A 16,933-nucleotide genomic window follows, 5' to 3' on the forward strand; every position below is an offset into this window, starting at 1 on the left:
GGATTGATTAAACCCTAATTTAGAGATTGGGGGGTTTTATGAGTAGTAAGTGATTGGTAGTCTTTATGTGTTATGTGTTAGGAGGAGGATTCGTAGAAGAGGCGTTTGATACATTTTGTAGATCAAATCTGCTTGTTGTGCTTTCCGGGTAGGATTTCCTACTCGGTATTAGTCCCATAATGGGATATTGGTGATGTCTTTGTAGTTAGGTGTTTGATATGATGATTGTGATTGTGATTGTGGTTGTGTTTGTTGATGGTTCTCGAGATGCGTTCTCGGCTGAGTGGGGTCACTTGCGGGAGTGATCTCACGCCCTAGTTTCGCCCTTCGTGGAACCCGCCACGAAAGGGGATGTGCACATTAATGGACGGGGTTATCGCTCGTACGATGAGCGGGGCTTAGGTGGGAACGCTGCGGTCCCCATGGCGGGTGGTCCGGTGGACGATCGAGTATTGAGATGATGGGGATTGGTTGGTGGTGTGTGTGTGTGTGTGTGATTCAAATTTGTCTGTTTGTCTTATTATTGATATATATATATATATATATATAAGTTGTGTGATTTAATCTTGACCCGTTTAAATGTTTTAAAACGTGGTGATCCATTCGGGGGTGGTGAGCGGTTGCTTAGCGGTATATCTTGGATACGCGTGGGATCTAGTGGGGATGGAGTCATCACATATCGTAGTCTTTAGTCTTCCATTGTGTTTATTAGAACAGTTCCTTTCAGTTGGTTTATAGTTTGAGAACAGTTGTATTTTGCTTACAGTTAGTTTTGTAATGTAATCACTTAAACTTATTTAATAAAGTATGTTTCTTCATTGTCATATGATTATCATGCCTCGGGTAACCGAGATGGTAGCATCCTTATACCTGAGTGGTCCTGGTAAGGCACTTGGTGTATGGGGGTGTTACAGAAATTCTCTCCTGGCTTGGTGCCCGTGGTTTTTTCCCATTCAAGGATTTTCCACGTACAAAATTGTTTGTCTTGTTGTTGTTGTTATTTCATTTACGACTTATTATTGTACCCTGACAATCTGACTAACAGACTACCTAGAGCTAGTTAACCCTACACAGTTTTACCCTGACCTGATTTCGCCTTGTGTAAAATCCACACAAAACAGGTACATATGAGAATATCCCAACTATTTAAGTAACTTTATGCTCACTAACTAATGCAAATAGTGGAGTAAGAAACGAATCATAATGAACGTAATTAAACTGCTTATTATCTATAGATGGATGCTAGATTATTGGGTCACGATAACTGAGTTTAGCTGTAACTAAAGATAATGTAAATAAGACAGGTTCAAATATATCAATTGGGGGTGTGTGTGGTGGTTAGGGCCGATCAATTAACATAACTGGACTACCTAAGGATATAGGTTCTAGAATAGCAACTTAGCATGCAGTTGCTATAAAAAAGTCGGTCTACCCAATTATTGTAAGTCTTTCTTAGTCTTTATCCGGTTGACGATAATCATAATTCGCTAGACTAATCAATTTCGGTCTTATAACTAAGTCGGTCAACCCAATTATATGTTAAGTGTTTCTTAGTCTTTATCCGGTCGGCACTAATCCTAGTTCGCTAAACTAATCAATTAATCCAGACAAGTAAGTAATCAATTTGATTGATAAATGAAGTAACAAACAAGCTAAAGCCGGCCTAAGCAATTAATCAATTTATTAACCACTAATCAGTATTCATCGATCCCCCTTCAACCCTCGCAAAAATGATTGAAAGAACGATGAACGTAATAAAGAAAGACATAATTAGAGAACAAAAATGAATAACGAAAAGGAAATTGATTACCGATTAGTGAAAGATTCACGGAAATTCAAGTTGCAAAATATGAAGAATAAAAAACTAGAGAGTATACTTAGGCATAAAAGAAAAACGTCCTTAACCTAATACGATGCTTAGAGTATTTAAGCATTGCAAATTATAAACCCACAAAACGGGTTTAACATAATTAAAGACAACTTGATATGACGAAGTACATCTCATATGCATGTATATCATCCCCTCTCCCCTATCTTTTTATTCTTTACATAGAAGCCCTCTTTAACTCCATTCACTCATTTTGCGCTGGCTTCAATTGGACTCCTTTCCCTCTTGGAAAAAGAGGAACCGCCTTTTTCCAACTGCTCTTTGCTGACGACATTCACCTTTTTGGAAAGGCTTCGGAGAAAAATCTTTGTGCCTTAGAGGATATCCTCCTCCAATTTTGCTTGTCTTCGGGACAAAAAATCAACACTTCTAAGAGCAAACTTTTCTTCTCAAAAAAGACTACCCTCCCCCCCAAACCCCCCACACACAATATCGCTCTCTTCAAAGACGCCCTCGGCATTAAGAAAGCCCCAACCTTGGAACTTACCTTGGGTTCCCCCTCATCCCTCGAAAACTTAACAAATCCGATCTCCAACCAATAATTGACAAGATTCTTGCAAAACTAGCCAACCTGACGACCCATTTCCTCTCCCGTCCGGCTAGACTCTACCTCATCAAATCCACTCTCAACGCCATCCCGTCCCATCTCATGAATTGCCTCCACCTTTTACCTCTTCTACTTCCTCCCTAATTGACAAAACCAATAGGTCTTTCCTTTGGGCCAGCCTCTCCTCTCGTAAACTCCATCTCACTAATTGGGATATTGTGACGAGATCCCAAGCCAAGGTGGTCTCGGCATAAGAAAAGCCCGACACTTATACGACGCATATTCTACTAAGCTTGCTTGGAAGATCGTCTGCCTCAAAAGTAACCTTGTTTCCATTGCCATTCACAGTAAATATTTACACAACCCCCTTCCCAACCCTCCTTTAGGCGTGGTTCACACATTTGGAAAGGCATAGGTACTGGATGGTCGTTCCTCCAGCCCTCCCTCACTTGATCTATTGGGAATGGCTCTGACATTCGCCTTTGGAATAACAACTGGTCCCCCCTTGAGCCCTTAAGAAACAACCTACATGGCCCCCTCTCCCCTTCTTCTAACACTGACATGCTCTGTAAAATTATAAAAGACTGAAAATGGGACCTTGACTCTCTAGAGTATAACCTCCCACCCCCCCCCCCCCCCATCACTAAAGCCATCCTTTCTACTCCCCTCCCTTCCACTCCTCTACCTGACCTCATTTATTCTTCCCTTGCCTTGAAGAATAAATTCTCTATCGGAGCATCTTATGGCCACATCTTAGGCGACTCAAACCATATCGTGCCCTCGATTAACATGTGCTGGCTTTGGGACATTCCTTCTCAACCTCGCATCAAACTTTTCATCCCTTTACAAAAAATCAATCATTCCTTTCCCCTCAGTGTACAGCCTGCTTTAACCTCTCTATTGATGAATCAACGCTGCATATCCTCTCTGAATGTACCCATGCTCTCTATGTGTGGGAAAACTACGCCCTCCCCCCGAACTTCTACTCCTTTCCCCTTCAACCTTGGATAAAAAATAACTGCACTTCTCCTAATAAATTTTGGGTGCCTCTTTTCTCCTTTTTAGTGTGGCGCCTCTGGCTTTGGCGAAATGACCTCATCTTCTCTCGTAATAGCTCTCCTATTAACTCCAAATGGGTTAGCCACTCCACCTTTCTTGCCTCCCAATGGAGCGCTGCCCATAATCATGGTACCTGCCCCTCTGACCTCGCTCCCAACTTCCCTGGTCATGACCTAAACTCGCACCACCCATGCCCGTAAACCCACTACCAGCACACCACTTCCCACCCGTCTCACAACCATAACCCCCTCCCATAGGCTACCCCTTTATACCCAAACCGTTGGGCCCCTCCACCGCCTAGTTGGTCTAAGATTAACGTTGACGCGGCCTTTTCTCTTAGCTCTTCTCTTGATGGTATTGCATGTGTTTCCCGTTCTCCTTTGGGTGTGTGGATTACTGGTTGGTCCCCTAGAATCCTTGCCCATAACCCGTTCATTTATGAGTTTCTTGCGATAACGGATAGTCTTGGTTTTACGGCTTCCAGTCATGAGAAATTTATTATAAGTTCCGATTGTACTCTTGCGGTTAATGCAATTTTGAGTAACTCGGCTCCTTGCGGGCCTTATGATAATATCATTTTGGAGTGCAGGGATCGATTAAAAGTTTCAACTTCAACGATCATCATCTATGAGAAGCGGTATACAAACCATATTGCGGATGTAATTTCCAAGTACGCTTTGACAGACTCGAGCTCCAATGATGGTTTTTATAATTGGGATTATGTACCCCCTTTTGTTTTAGCCTTGTATAACTCGGATATTGCCCATGCTTGTACTCCATTTTCTCCTGACCCTCCCCCTAGTATGTACTGAACTATTTATCGCGTTTTCGCGTTCTTGTTTTATTAATATATCGTTCATCTTTTTCAAAAAAAAAAAAAGCTGCAAAATAGGAAAGCAAGACAGGAATAGCGATATTTCAATAAATACATCGCATTTAGATAAAAAAAAGCATAAATGCATTGTTTAGGGATATGAATCGCATATAAATACACTTATCAACACCATTATACATATGTCATCAAGCACACATTCTTGTTTAAGATGACAATATCTTATTAAACTTAAAACGGGTCAATTATGGTAGATGAAATGAAACGATGAGTGTCTAGGGACTAAGAAAATATTTTTCATATATATGCAAGTAGAAAGCATATTTAATCCGTTTTTATCTTAAAACGGATAATGCCTTTCTAAGAAAGACTTACTCATCATAAAATGGCCAAAGAACGTAAATAAATATTTGAGGTGGACGAATAGTGGTATCCACATACCTTACATGAAATATATTTATCTTTTTACGGTTAAAATTTAACCAAAAATGGAATGCACCGAATTTATTTAAATGACTCAAAATAAAAATCTAGTGAATTACTCCATAGTAGCTAAATAGTAAAAAGATTCATCCCAAAAATTCATGTAGTGAATCAAATGATAAAGAAAGTACTTTACATATTACTCCATACACAAATAATATTTGTGATGCAACAAAAGCTTTAAAGCCAAGCACATTCTGATCAGCGGTAAAAATAATGTTAAAAAAGAAAAGTGAATGTGAGATGTCATAGAAATAGTTGTTTTTCATAATCTTGATCAATATTCGTCAGTAATACTCATTTAATTCTATATTTTTATTTAAACAAAAGTTTTAAAATATTTTCTCCAATTATATATATTATTTGTATTTGTATTTGTTGAAAATATAACTTTTTGAAAGACATTTCATGTAAAGTTGTAAGCTAAATATTTTAGTTCAATATTTTACATATAATCCCTCCATTCCGATCATTTGTATACCTATTTCATTTTAGTGTTAGTCATTTGATTACCTCTCTATTTTATCTTTATGGGTAATTTGATCACCATCTACATTTTGGTCTACACGTCATCCAATAACTAGACCTACAATGGTCTCCTCCTGCCTTCGTGATTGTTGTATCAACCGTAAAGAAAAATAAATGATCGGAATGGAGAAAGTATTAACTTATTAATTGTCAAAGTATTTAAAGTGTGTCCACACAAAATTAAAATTCATTTTGGAGTAGATTTAAGGGATTACGTGTCAGGCTTACTAAAGGTGAAACTCTAAAATGAAAAACTTTCGTCATCTCTAAAGTTGGTAAATCGAAAAGTGGGATGGTGTTGCTTTGATTATCTCTAAAATGTAGAATTCAAAATTACAAGAACAATCGAGGAGAGAGAAACCCCAAAATAAACCCCTAAAATAACCCTTTATTTCCTTTCTCGCCGGCGACTTCTTCGGTCGCCTTTTTAGGTTGCCGGCGAGGCTTTCCTGCCCCCTTAATTTCTACATCTCACTCTACCTTTGCTCGACAGTCAGCATTTGCGTCGATTTTAATCGATTTTTAATCGATTTTGATCGGATTTCGTTCTCGTCCAGGTTTGATCCTTCCTTTTGCATGTTGTTGTTTCGGTTTCTTGTGGGCTGTGGTTGGGTCATTCTTGTCTTTTCTTTCGCCGATCATCTTGTTGAGGTTTTTTTGTTGTGGGTGTTGGTTTCTCTTTGAATAATTCTAGCTGGTTTATCGTCTGTGAATAGGGGTTCTTGTTTATTAGTGGTTTTATTAGTTTTTTAAGTTTTTGGAGTTGCTGGGTACTTTGTTAACTCCTCTTCAGTTTTGAAGCAATGTCTTTCTCAACTGGTCTTAATAATTTTTTGGAAAAGTTTGCTTGTGTCCATGTGAATGATGGGTTTATGGAGGGTGATGGGGAACGGATGTTACGCCGTATTATGAATCTTCAGGAGTCACCTTTATTCGAGGTAAAGGAGCTTAAAGACAAGGGGAATACTCTCTTTAGGCAAAATCTTTTTAATAGGGCTGCAGCTTGTTACGATGAAGCTTGCAGGCTTCTTGGTTTGAGTATCGGAGTTATTGAGGGTGGTGATGTCCAATCTGTTTCTGACCTTGCTACTTCTCTTAATTCTAATCTTGCTGCTTGTGCACTGAAACTTGAGGAGTACCAAGCTGCAGTAGACTTGTGCTCCATGATTTTGGATTCTTCCCCCCCGAAATGTTAAGGCTCTTTTTCGTAGGGCAATTGCTTTTATGAAGTTGAAAATATTTTCTGAAGCTCAATTAGATCTGCTTGAGGCTTTGGTGGTTGAACCAAGAAACAAGAATGTTTTAAGGGAATTAGATGTGGTAAAAGGTCACCTTCTTAATAAGCACCAGTGGTCTAGTGGTAGAATAGTACCCTGCCACGGTACAGACCCGGGTTCGATTCCCGGCTGGTGCATTCTGAAAGCAGGGATGATTTCAGCGCATTTGTGGCTGATTTGGGTCCGCCACCATTCTCTGAATTTCTGGATGAGAGTTGCGCAGCTGAGCTTTCTTTTTTAACATTATGTCCTAGAAAAATGGGTTAGTGATAGAGAGAGATAGTGCGATTTAGAGGAGATTAAGGAAAAAGATTAGAGTCCTAATCTTTTTCAGCCGCCTGCAGCTTTTGCCAGCCACTTTACAGCAACAATTCATCATCAATTCAACTTTAATGGCCCGATCTTCATCATCCAAGTCCCCGGTAAAGCATAGGACTAGCTTTGCTAGCTCTAGTAAATCTGAAGTAGCTAAAGAACGTGATGGAAGGACAGAAACAAAGCAGAAGGGACCTGAGGTGGAAGATGTGCTACGTACAAAATCCATGCATGAAGTTAACGGGATCCCTGGACTCTCCTTTGAAGATGAGGAGAACCCAGATGCCAACATAAAATGGGTGACCAAACGAAATAAGAAGAATGGAAACAAATCTGAAGCTGCTGAAACAGCAGACAAAACAGATGAGAACAACAACTCTGAAAAGGATGACCTCCTACAATTCACAACTGAAGATGTCAGTGAAGAAATCTCCTATTGGAGTCAGGCAGTGTTTTGTTTCGTGTTAGGAGCTAACCCACCATGGGAGGTGGTGCAGGGATATGTGAATAGAATATGGGGTAAACATGGTATTGACAAGATTTCCTTCTTACCTAATGGAATTTTTTTGGTAAGGTTTAAGGAAATGAAAAATAAAGAGGAAGTTCTGAATGCGGGTTATCATATGTTTGATAACAAACCTCTGATAGTGAAACCCTGGCAGGAGCAGATTAACCTCTTAAAGGAAGATGTGAAAGTGGTACCAGCATGGATTCGTATACATGGACTGCCTCTCAAATTCTGGGGATCATGTCTTCCATCCATTGCTGGACTAGTTGGCCCTTATGTGAAATCTGATGCTGCCACAAAGGAGAAAACGAGGCTAGGATTTGCAAGAACAATGGTGGAGCTGAAGATAGGGCAAGCTATACCATCAACAGTTAAATTTAGAGATGACAAAGGGCAAATTGTTCAGCTGAAGGTAGAATACGAATGGAAACCAATTGTGTGTGAGAAATGTAAGGGTCTAGGGCATGAAGGTAAGAATTGCAGGAAAAATCAGCATAGGAAACCTCATGCCAAAACAATTAATGTTTGGCGGAAACTCCCTAACACTGGAAATGCCCCTAAGCTCTCTGCTAAAGAGTTTCCTGCTTTGACTGGGACTCCACCCCAGGGGAAAGAACCAACTGTTACAAAAGAAGCCTCTGCAGACATACCCAAATCACCAACAATAACAGAGACATCTCAGGTGAATGAACCAGTACCTGAGTCAACAGATACTCCAGGTACGTCTAACTCAGCAACTGTTCCAGAAACAGATGCTGGGATTCCAGACCCTGAACCTGATGCTACTAGTAATGATAGTGATAATTCTACTCAGGTGCTGGAGGATACAAATAAGGCAGAAGTTGATATTGTGGAAATTCAAGTAGAGGATAATGGTGACCCCAAACCAAACCCCCCCCCATAATGAATAATATAGGTTTTTGGAATGTTAGGGGTATGAATAGTGTTAATAAGCAAAAAATTATTAGAAGCTTTATTCAGAATCATGAAGCGTGTTTGTTTGGTCTTTTAGAAACAAAAATTAATGGTGGTAATGTAGGTAATATAGCTCATAATATGCTGGAGGGGTGGAGTGTCACCACAAATTGTAGTTTACATAAAGGAGGAAGGGTTTGGCTCCTTTGGAGACCAACAATTTTTGAGGTTCAAATTATACAATATGACCCCCAATTCATCCATTCCAAAGTAACTGTGAAAGCTTCCCAACAAAGCTTCTTGCTTACTTTTGTTTATGCCTTTAATGAAGGCTCTGAAAGATTGGCTCTGTGGGATAACCTTCGAAAATTTGCTACACCAAGTACTCCTTGGGCTTTAGCAGGTGATTTTAACACAGTCACTTCACCTGATGAGAGGCTAGGTGCTGCCACCAAACCAGAGGATATGGAAACTTTTGTGGACTGCCTATCTGACTGTGGCATGACTGATATACATGCTACTGGAGCTTACTTCACATGGAACAACAAACAAGATCCTAACCATAGGAAATACAGCAAGATTGATAGATTCCTGATCAATAATGAATGGCTAGATATTTTCCCTGATATGAATGCTCACTTCCACCCTGAAGGAATCATGGATCACACACCTTGTATTGTCAGGAATACAAAACTGGATGGAAGAAGGAATACTAGTTTCAAGTATCTTAATATGTGGAGTCAATCCCCTAAATTCCTTGAGACTGTCAAACTCAATTGGAACCAGCAAATCCAAGGATCCAAAATGTTTGGTTTGGTGAAGAAATTGAAAGCCTTAAAGGGAGACCTCAGAGATATGAACAGCAACTGTTTTTCTGATGTTGAATTAAGAGCCAGTCAAGCCATCAACAATCTGGAGGATATACAACTGCAAATTGAAGATAACTATGATAGCTCTGAACTCATTACTCTAGAATTACAGGCCTTGAAGGAGGTAAATTTTTGGACAAAAGCTAGAGATAGCTTCCTACAGCAGAAAGCTAAAGTCAAGTGGCTTAATGAAGGTGACAGCAACACTGCTTACTTTCACTCTGCCATTAAATCACGTTGTCCGAGGAATAAAATTGTCCAAATTGAGGACCAAAAGGGTAATCTCTGTACTGATACAAGCAGTATTCAGAGAGCATTCCTGAGCTTTTATCAAGGACTGCTTGGAAGCCAAAAGAGGACTGAGCAAGTGAGAACTGTGGTCCTGCAAACAGGTCCTATATGCAATGCAGATCACACTAATACATTACTAGCCCCTGTAACTAAAGAAGAAATCAAAGGGGTGGTGTTTAATATCCCTAAAGACAAAGCTCCAGGGCCAGATGGGTACACTAGTGGATTTTTTAGAGATTCCTGGGATATAGTGGGAGAGGATTTCTGTAGTGCCATTATGGAATTCTTCAATTCTGGAAGAATGCTTACTCAAGTTAATGCTACAAATATTACCCTCATTCCAAAAAATGACAGACCAACAAATGTGAGCCATTTTAGACCCATAGCTTGTTGTAATATGGGATATAAGGTGATCTCTAAACTGTTGTGCAATAGATTAGCCTTGGTCCTCCCTGACATCATCCATGAGAATCAAGGTGCTTTCATTAAAGGCAGGTCTATCATTGAGAATGTTCTTATATGCCAAGATATTGTCCATCTCTATACAAGGAAAGCAGTGACTCCAAGATGCCTATTCAAAATAGATTTGCAAAAAGCTTATGATACAATTGAGTGGGAATTTGTTGAACAAATGCTACATGGGCTAAACTTTCCACCTCAATTTACTCAGCTGGTAATGCAATGTGTCAGCACTCCCACCTACACTCTATCTTTAAATGGGAGCAATTTTGGGTACTTCAAAGGATATAGAGGTCTGAGGCAGGGGGATCCTATCTCCCCCCTTCTCTTCACTATTTGTATGGAGTACCTAACCAGGTTGATTAATCTTGCCACCAGCAGATGGCCATTTCATTACCACCCCCTTTGCAAGAAGTTAAAACTCACCCACCTCATGTTTGCAGACGACCTACTTCTGTTTTGTAAAGGAAATCCTCAGTCAATTTGGTTGCTCATGAGATCTTTCTCCTCGTTCTCTAAAGCCTCTGGTCTAGTATTGAATAATGCTAAATCAGAAATCTTTTTTAATGGAGTTGATGAAAACATTAAGGAAGGGATTAAAATGGTCACTGGTTTCAGAGAAGGCACAATGCCCTTCAAATATCTGGGAGTGCCAATTAAAGCAGGAAGACTTACTAAGCATGAATGCAGCGCCCTTACAGAAAAAATGGTTGCTAGAATACGAAGTCTGGGAGCAAAAAAGTTGTCCTATGCTGGTAGGGTGACTCTTATCAACGCTGTTCTGAACACCCTTCAGAATTATTGGGCACAGATATTCGTAATTCCCAAATGCATTATAAATCGCATTATGGCAATCTGCAGAAACTTCTTATGGGATGGGTCAACAGTTTACAATAGAGTTCCTTTGGTCGCCTGGGATAAGGTCACACTGCCAAAAAATGAAGGTGGCTTGGGAATTAGGAGAGCAGATACCTGGAACATAGCCACAGTGGGCAAACTCGTGGACTGGATTTATTGTAAAGCAGATCGACTATGGATCAAATGGGTGAATGATGTTTATATTAAAGATCAAGACTGGCACTGCTATACTCCACCTGCTGATGCTACCTGGGTATGGAAGTCCATATGCAAAGTTAAAGAAAAATTAAAAACTGGCTATGAGAATGGCAGCTGGACTGTGAATCCTAAAGGATATTCTATCAGAAATGGGTATGATTGGCTTTCACCTGATCATATCCTCCTTGACTGGCCTGCAATTGTATGGAACAATTGGAATGTGCCCAAACATTCTATGACTACCTGGCTTAGAATGCATGAGGGCATGAGTGTGAAGAGCAAACTTGTGAGGTTCGGATGCTGTGCTGATGACCTATGCCTGCTCTGTCAGTTACTTCCTGAAACAGTAGAGCACTTGTTCACTACCTGTGTGTATACTGTCAGAATTCAAAACTGCTTAGTTCATTGGTTTGATGGATGCTTTCCTACGGTGAATGGCCTAATTGCAACCAAGAGAGATAGTGCTCAATGGAAGGTAAAGGTGGCTATGTTCAATGCATTTACATACTCAATCTGGTTTCAAAGGAACAATGCAAGAATCAATGATTGCGTGATACGACCTGAAATTGTTGCTACACGAATAGAGGAGGATGTAAGGAAGAGAGTTAAGAGAAAATATGGAAATGCGGTTGGATTCGAACCCTGAACGCAAGAATAGTGATTTGATTATGTTTGTTATGGGACTTGATCCCGTAACCTCTTGTAACCCCAGAATTCTATTGTTTATTCTTTTGATATAATATATACTCACATTACACCAAAAAAAAAAAAAAAGGTCACCTTCTCATAAAGGAGAATGGTAAAAGAGTTTTGGAGTGTGTTAATGTGGTTGATGTGGATACGCTCAATAAGAACCATGTTCAAGTTTCTGATTCTTGTATGGATGCTAAGATTTTCGAGAGTGTGAGCATAGAAGTGGCAAATGATTGTAGCAATTGTGGTGTGGTTTCTGGTACTACAGAAAGGGTGAATATGGAGGTACCAGATGATGTTAGTGTCTGTGGCGCGGATTTAGGCACCGGTTTAAAGAAAGAGCAGGTTTCTATTAAGCCAATTGTAGAGTTCTCTAAAAAGGGTGGAGGAAACTCACGTTTAAGGATGCCTAGACAATCTTACCAAAAGCTCCTCGAAAGAAAAGAGTTGGAGTTTTTATCAGAAAAGGAATTTGTCGGTCATAACGATTCGGGTCCTTAATGTCGAGACTACTAACAAGGGAGTCACTACAAAAGAAATCTGTAAAAAGACAAAGAAAAGAAGGAGGAGTTCTAGAAGGGGGATTTCCAAGACCGTGATAGAAGATGCGCCTTCTCTAGACATCACCAACGTTAAACCCCTTGCTCCAAGTTTGAGTGTATCCTCCTTAGGCGACAACTTCACCCCTCTGGATACTCATATCAGTCATGCCTCCTTCAGTAACTCTACTAAGGATTCTAATTTGGCTTTCTCTTCCTTGACTGATAATACCACCTTTATTTGCCCTAAACCTCATTTTGGTTCTAATGAGCATCAACCTTCCGTTGTTTCAACTTCTACTGAGGACCATCAGCCTTCCGTATCTTCGACTTCTCCCGTGACGTGTAAGTTCTCTTTTTCGGTTGAAGGTTTTTAGTGCGGCCCTAGTACGCCTTTGTTTCGCAGGTGCCCTCTGGTTCATCAAGTAAAAGAGAAAAAGAAAAGGAGAATTATCACTCCGAAGAAGGATTATAGCAAAGGAGATGAATCTCCAAGGCACAATTTATCTACTTGCTCTACAAGTAGATACCCCTCGCAGAAATTTCTATGTCATCGTGGCGTAAGTGTGTCTTGTTGCAGGTACTTCTTTGATGCGTAGCTAATAAGGAAAAGGAACGAAACGTTTGCACATGGCCAACTCCGATCGTCCCCTCAAGAAGCCTACTTTGCTTATCACCCCTATCTCTAGTTTAGTTTCTTATGCTAATGATGTAATAATGAAATCCGACTCCGAGAGTCGGGTTTGTATAGTATAGGATACCTCTCTTTACTGCTTCAAAAAAAAAAAAAAAAAAAAAAATTACAAGAACATAATAATATGATTATTTTTCTTTGACATTTGGGGTGTAATGTTGACAATTTCCTTTGTAAAGAATTATCAATTGACTTACATATTTGTCACTTTTGGTTGGCCTTTAAAAACTATCGAGAGTTAGTTAAACAATGCTAAGAACTGCCCTAATTTCCTACACAATTAAGATAGGGGCCAATTATATTTCTACACAATTAAGATAGGGGCCAATTATATTTCTTCAACACCTTCTTATACCATTTCTCTCCATCCTCTTGTTTAAATTCTATATCCTTTTGTCTTTTCATTTCTATACAAAACACCCCTCCTAGTTTCATATTTTTCTTTGAAACTTTCCTATAACTTCCTCTTGCTTTACCTACTTGGTGTATCTATTCCACTTTTTTTATTCAAAATTAAGTTTAAGGGGTTACAAATCTAGTTAACTAATCCAATCAAAAACAAGAAATTGTTTAAAGAGGTGTTCCATTTGATATAAAAAAGATTTATTTCATAATAATAATTCATCCTATTGGTGGTATTCAATAATCACTCTATCCTATTAATACTCTCAATTAAATTCAACCTAAGTACAATACCTTCTAATAACGAACCAGCTGATATTTTTTTATGTTTGTGTATCAAATAAACCAAGTACTTTATTCATCACTTGAAAATATTACACATAAACATCACATATACCAGCTAGGTTGTCCAAAAAAATATCAAATATTCCAACATAAACTTAAAAACATATCAGCCGGTTCGTTATTAGAAGATATGGTGCTTAGGTTGGATTTAATTGGGATTATTGATACGATGGAGTGATTATTGCAGATCACCAATTATAGGATGGATTATTGTTATGAAATAACCCTAAAAAAATAAGGGTAAATGATAAGATTATAACCCAAAGCTCCCTTCTATATATAACAACTCTTTATTTCCTCAAAATAAAGTCTAGTTGTGCCCAGGGGCGGATCTAGCCTTTGGGCTATATGGGCTATAGCCCTATATGAATTTGGGTTAAATAAATTTTGCTTTCAAATTGTGCATGGCATTAGGGTAGCACATGTGGTTGGAATACTTGCTATAAGAACAATTCAATGGATAAATGGCAGGGGTTCAAACCCCATTCCCAACACCTCTTTTTAAAGAGTTCCAATAAATGAAGTTAAAAGTTAATGATACTCTCTTAGTTTTTCTTTTTACCGAGGATAATCTTTGACTTTCATAATCTATAAAAATATACTCTGTAACTTATTAATCGGTGTGTAACCAAAAAAAAAAAAATTATTAGTTGGTATAGGAGAGTTGCTGATAATTAAATTACTCTCTCCCCGTTATTTCATATATGAGTTTTCGTTTTACCGAGGTGAATCATTGACTTTTATTTTTATAAAAATATACTCCGTAATATAATAGTCGATAATTTATAAAATTAAATTACTAAATTCGTTAAAACAAAAAAAATTGGATATGTGTGTTTCTTTTTCAAAATTACTCCGTCTTATTCTCAACTTTTTGTACTCCTAGCATTTATGGATAGTACTTTATTTCTCGTAAAACAAAACATTCTCGTGAAATTGAAAGGTACTTTATTTAAAATTTTACTCACATACAAATTCAACATATTATCATTTTCGGCTCATAAGTTATAAATATAGGTTCCACCCAATTTCGAACCTAAATTTTTTTGTTTCTACAATTTCAAAATTTTAGCCCGACATAACTTCAAATCCTACCTCCGCCCCTGGTCTTGTGCCTCAACTTAAGTTGTTAGGCTCTTATTACTCCGAAAAGAATACCAGCATCAATATTGCCCTTGTGTCTTTCACGTCATAAGTTAATTTTGTAATCTTTTTCATATAAGTTAATATTTTTGAAAAGTTGTTAGTTAGGCATGGAGAAAATGGAGTTGAAGGAAAAGAAGAAATTAGGAGGGGGAATAATGAGGAAAACATGGGAAAGATGTAAATCATTCAACCAAGGTCTCAATAACGCTCGAAGCTATTAAGATAAACGACTCTCTCTCTAAATTCAAACTCTCCCTTTTATCTCTCAAAAAACCCCAAAAACAAACCCTAATTAATCTTGTGCCACCGCCGCCTCCATCCACACTCTTTCCTCCCACCTGCTACTGCCCTTTCGCCGGAGATGTGGTCATCCCATAACCTATCTCCGGCAAACGTTCTTCTCACCGTCCTCCGTGCATCCTCCATCCATTGATCCCTTTTGTTTCGATTTTGTCGGTCGTTCATCGGTTGGGTGTTGTCTGTGGTGGTTTCCTCGGTGACCTTCCTTTTCCCCTACGATCTCTTTTCTTTGCTTCGTTCAGACTTGCATGCGTCTCCGAGTGTGTTCCCCGGCCCCTGGGGTTTTCCCCCTCTTTCTGTATGATGTTTTCCTGTGTCTTTTTGTTGTTTGTCTTTGGGATGGGTTTCCCCCATCGGATTTGGGTCAAGGCTCACTTTCGTTCCCGCCCTTCAGTCCCCTTGTCCTGTCACCATCGTTTTTGGTTCCATCCCAGGGTGATCCCCCCATTCCCCCCACCTCTGGGGTGGTTCTCTGGTCCCGTTTTTTCCGTAAGTGTCGATGAGTATAGCTCATCCGTCTGTTTTTTTATGTTGCTTTTTGAGGGTGTCTTTTTGGGTCTGTTAAGATGATCTCCCCATTCCCCCCACCTTTTGGTCCGTTTTCACTTTCCTCTTGTATCCGTCGGTGTTGGTTCTGGTCTGTTTGCTTGTATGACGGTGGTCCTGGGAGGTGTCTTTTGGTGTAACGGGTTTCGTTGTAGTGTCATTGACCCTTTTTGAGTTTTTTAGGTCTCTGTCTAGGTCTGTGTACCTTAGTGTGGTTGCATGTAAGTCTTATTTGGGGCTGGTTTCGGGTTTTCGTCTGGGTTAGCTTGTGGTCATCGTTGGTGTTTGGGTTTCCTTGGTGTTGGCGGGTTGCTCTTTTGTCTACCCTGGGTGTTGTGATGAATTTGCTGTGGTCTTAACTGAAGTGGGTTAGTGTTGGAGTTGGTGTTGTTTGGAGGTGAGTTCGGGCTGGTCTAAGGTGGGTTGGATGAGGCGTTGGGTTGGCTGGCTTCGGTGGTCTTAGTTCCTTTTTTCATGCTGTTGCTCTTTTCTATGTTTCTGTTAATAATAAAAACCTCCTGTGGGTTATGGGTGTCCTGTCTCTTAATCTTTGGGGTGGCTAGTAGTGTCGTGTGTCTCTTCCTAACTAGGGTTATGATAATTTCACACCCGACTTTGAGCATGGGTGTCCTGTCCCATTGGGTTCGTGTTCGTGATGAACATAGCACGTCGAATTTCTTGGTCTGTTGGTTCTACGATCAAAGCGCTCGATCTCTAAGGTGTAGGAGTTTTATCTCCGTCGGTAGCAGACTTCTTCGTCTTGCTTACCAATTTGTCTTTCTACGCTCTTTTCGCAAGAACGTAAGTACACCTTGCTATCGTCACTCTGCGGCTTTGATCCGGATGATGTCGTCACTCATCCAATCAAACACATTTATAATACTCAACATACAACTAGTTAGTGGTAAGTCGAGGTCGATCCATGGGACGGTGGTTACTCAAATTATTCAATCTAATAATGGTTGTGCTTGGGGTTGTCACAATTATAATGGGTTGATGATTCTAATCTAATAGATGCAATAAACAAGCAATAAAAGGAAAGATGTAAACAATTGATTAAAAATGCTAGGATATCATGGGGTCATAGGGGATTCATGGGAATTGATCATACAAACATGTTCTCAAATTATAAGCAAGCAATTATTGTTGTGATGGATTGAGTTGGGTTATATCTTACAATCCTAGGAAAGTTTGGGTCCCGGAGCCGAATCGATTAGATTGTACAACATCTACAAGTCGAC

At 39.4% G+C, this 16,933-nt stretch overlaps 1 protein-coding gene and 2 non-coding genes across 3 annotated transcripts; all 3 read left to right on the forward strand.

The window, feature by feature from the left end:
• The first annotated feature begins 6,680 nt into the window (after positions 1-6,680).
• On the forward strand, positions 6,681-6,751 carry TRNAG-GCC (transfer RNA glycine (anticodon GCC)). The gene has a single exon. It is a non-coding gene; the product is annotated as a tRNA-Gly (tRNA).
• A 6-nt stretch (positions 6,752-6,757) lies between these two features.
• LOC141636861 (small nucleolar RNA snoR114) lies at positions 6,758-6,845 on the forward strand. Its single transcript, XR_012541440.1, has one exon. It is a non-coding gene; the product is annotated as a small nucleolar RNA snoR114 (small nucleolar RNA).
• A 161-nt stretch (positions 6,846-7,006) lies between these two features.
• On the forward strand, positions 7,007-12,221 carry LOC141629775 (uncharacterized). The gene is made up of 3 exons (XM_074442726.1): positions 7,007-8,312; positions 8,450-11,655; positions 11,880-12,221. Exons 1-3 carry the CDS (start codon positions 7,007-7,009, stop codon positions 12,219-12,221), a joined length of 4,854 nt encoding a protein of 1,617 aa, XP_074298827.1.
• Positions 12,222-16,933: the final 4,712 nt, after the last annotated feature.

The sequence above is a fragment of the Silene latifolia genome, chromosome Y, assembly GCF_048544455.1.
Source record: "Silene latifolia isolate original U9 population chromosome Y, ASM4854445v1, whole genome shotgun sequence".
NCBI classification, from domain to species: Eukaryota; Viridiplantae; Streptophyta; class Magnoliopsida; order Caryophyllales; family Caryophyllaceae; genus Silene; species Silene latifolia.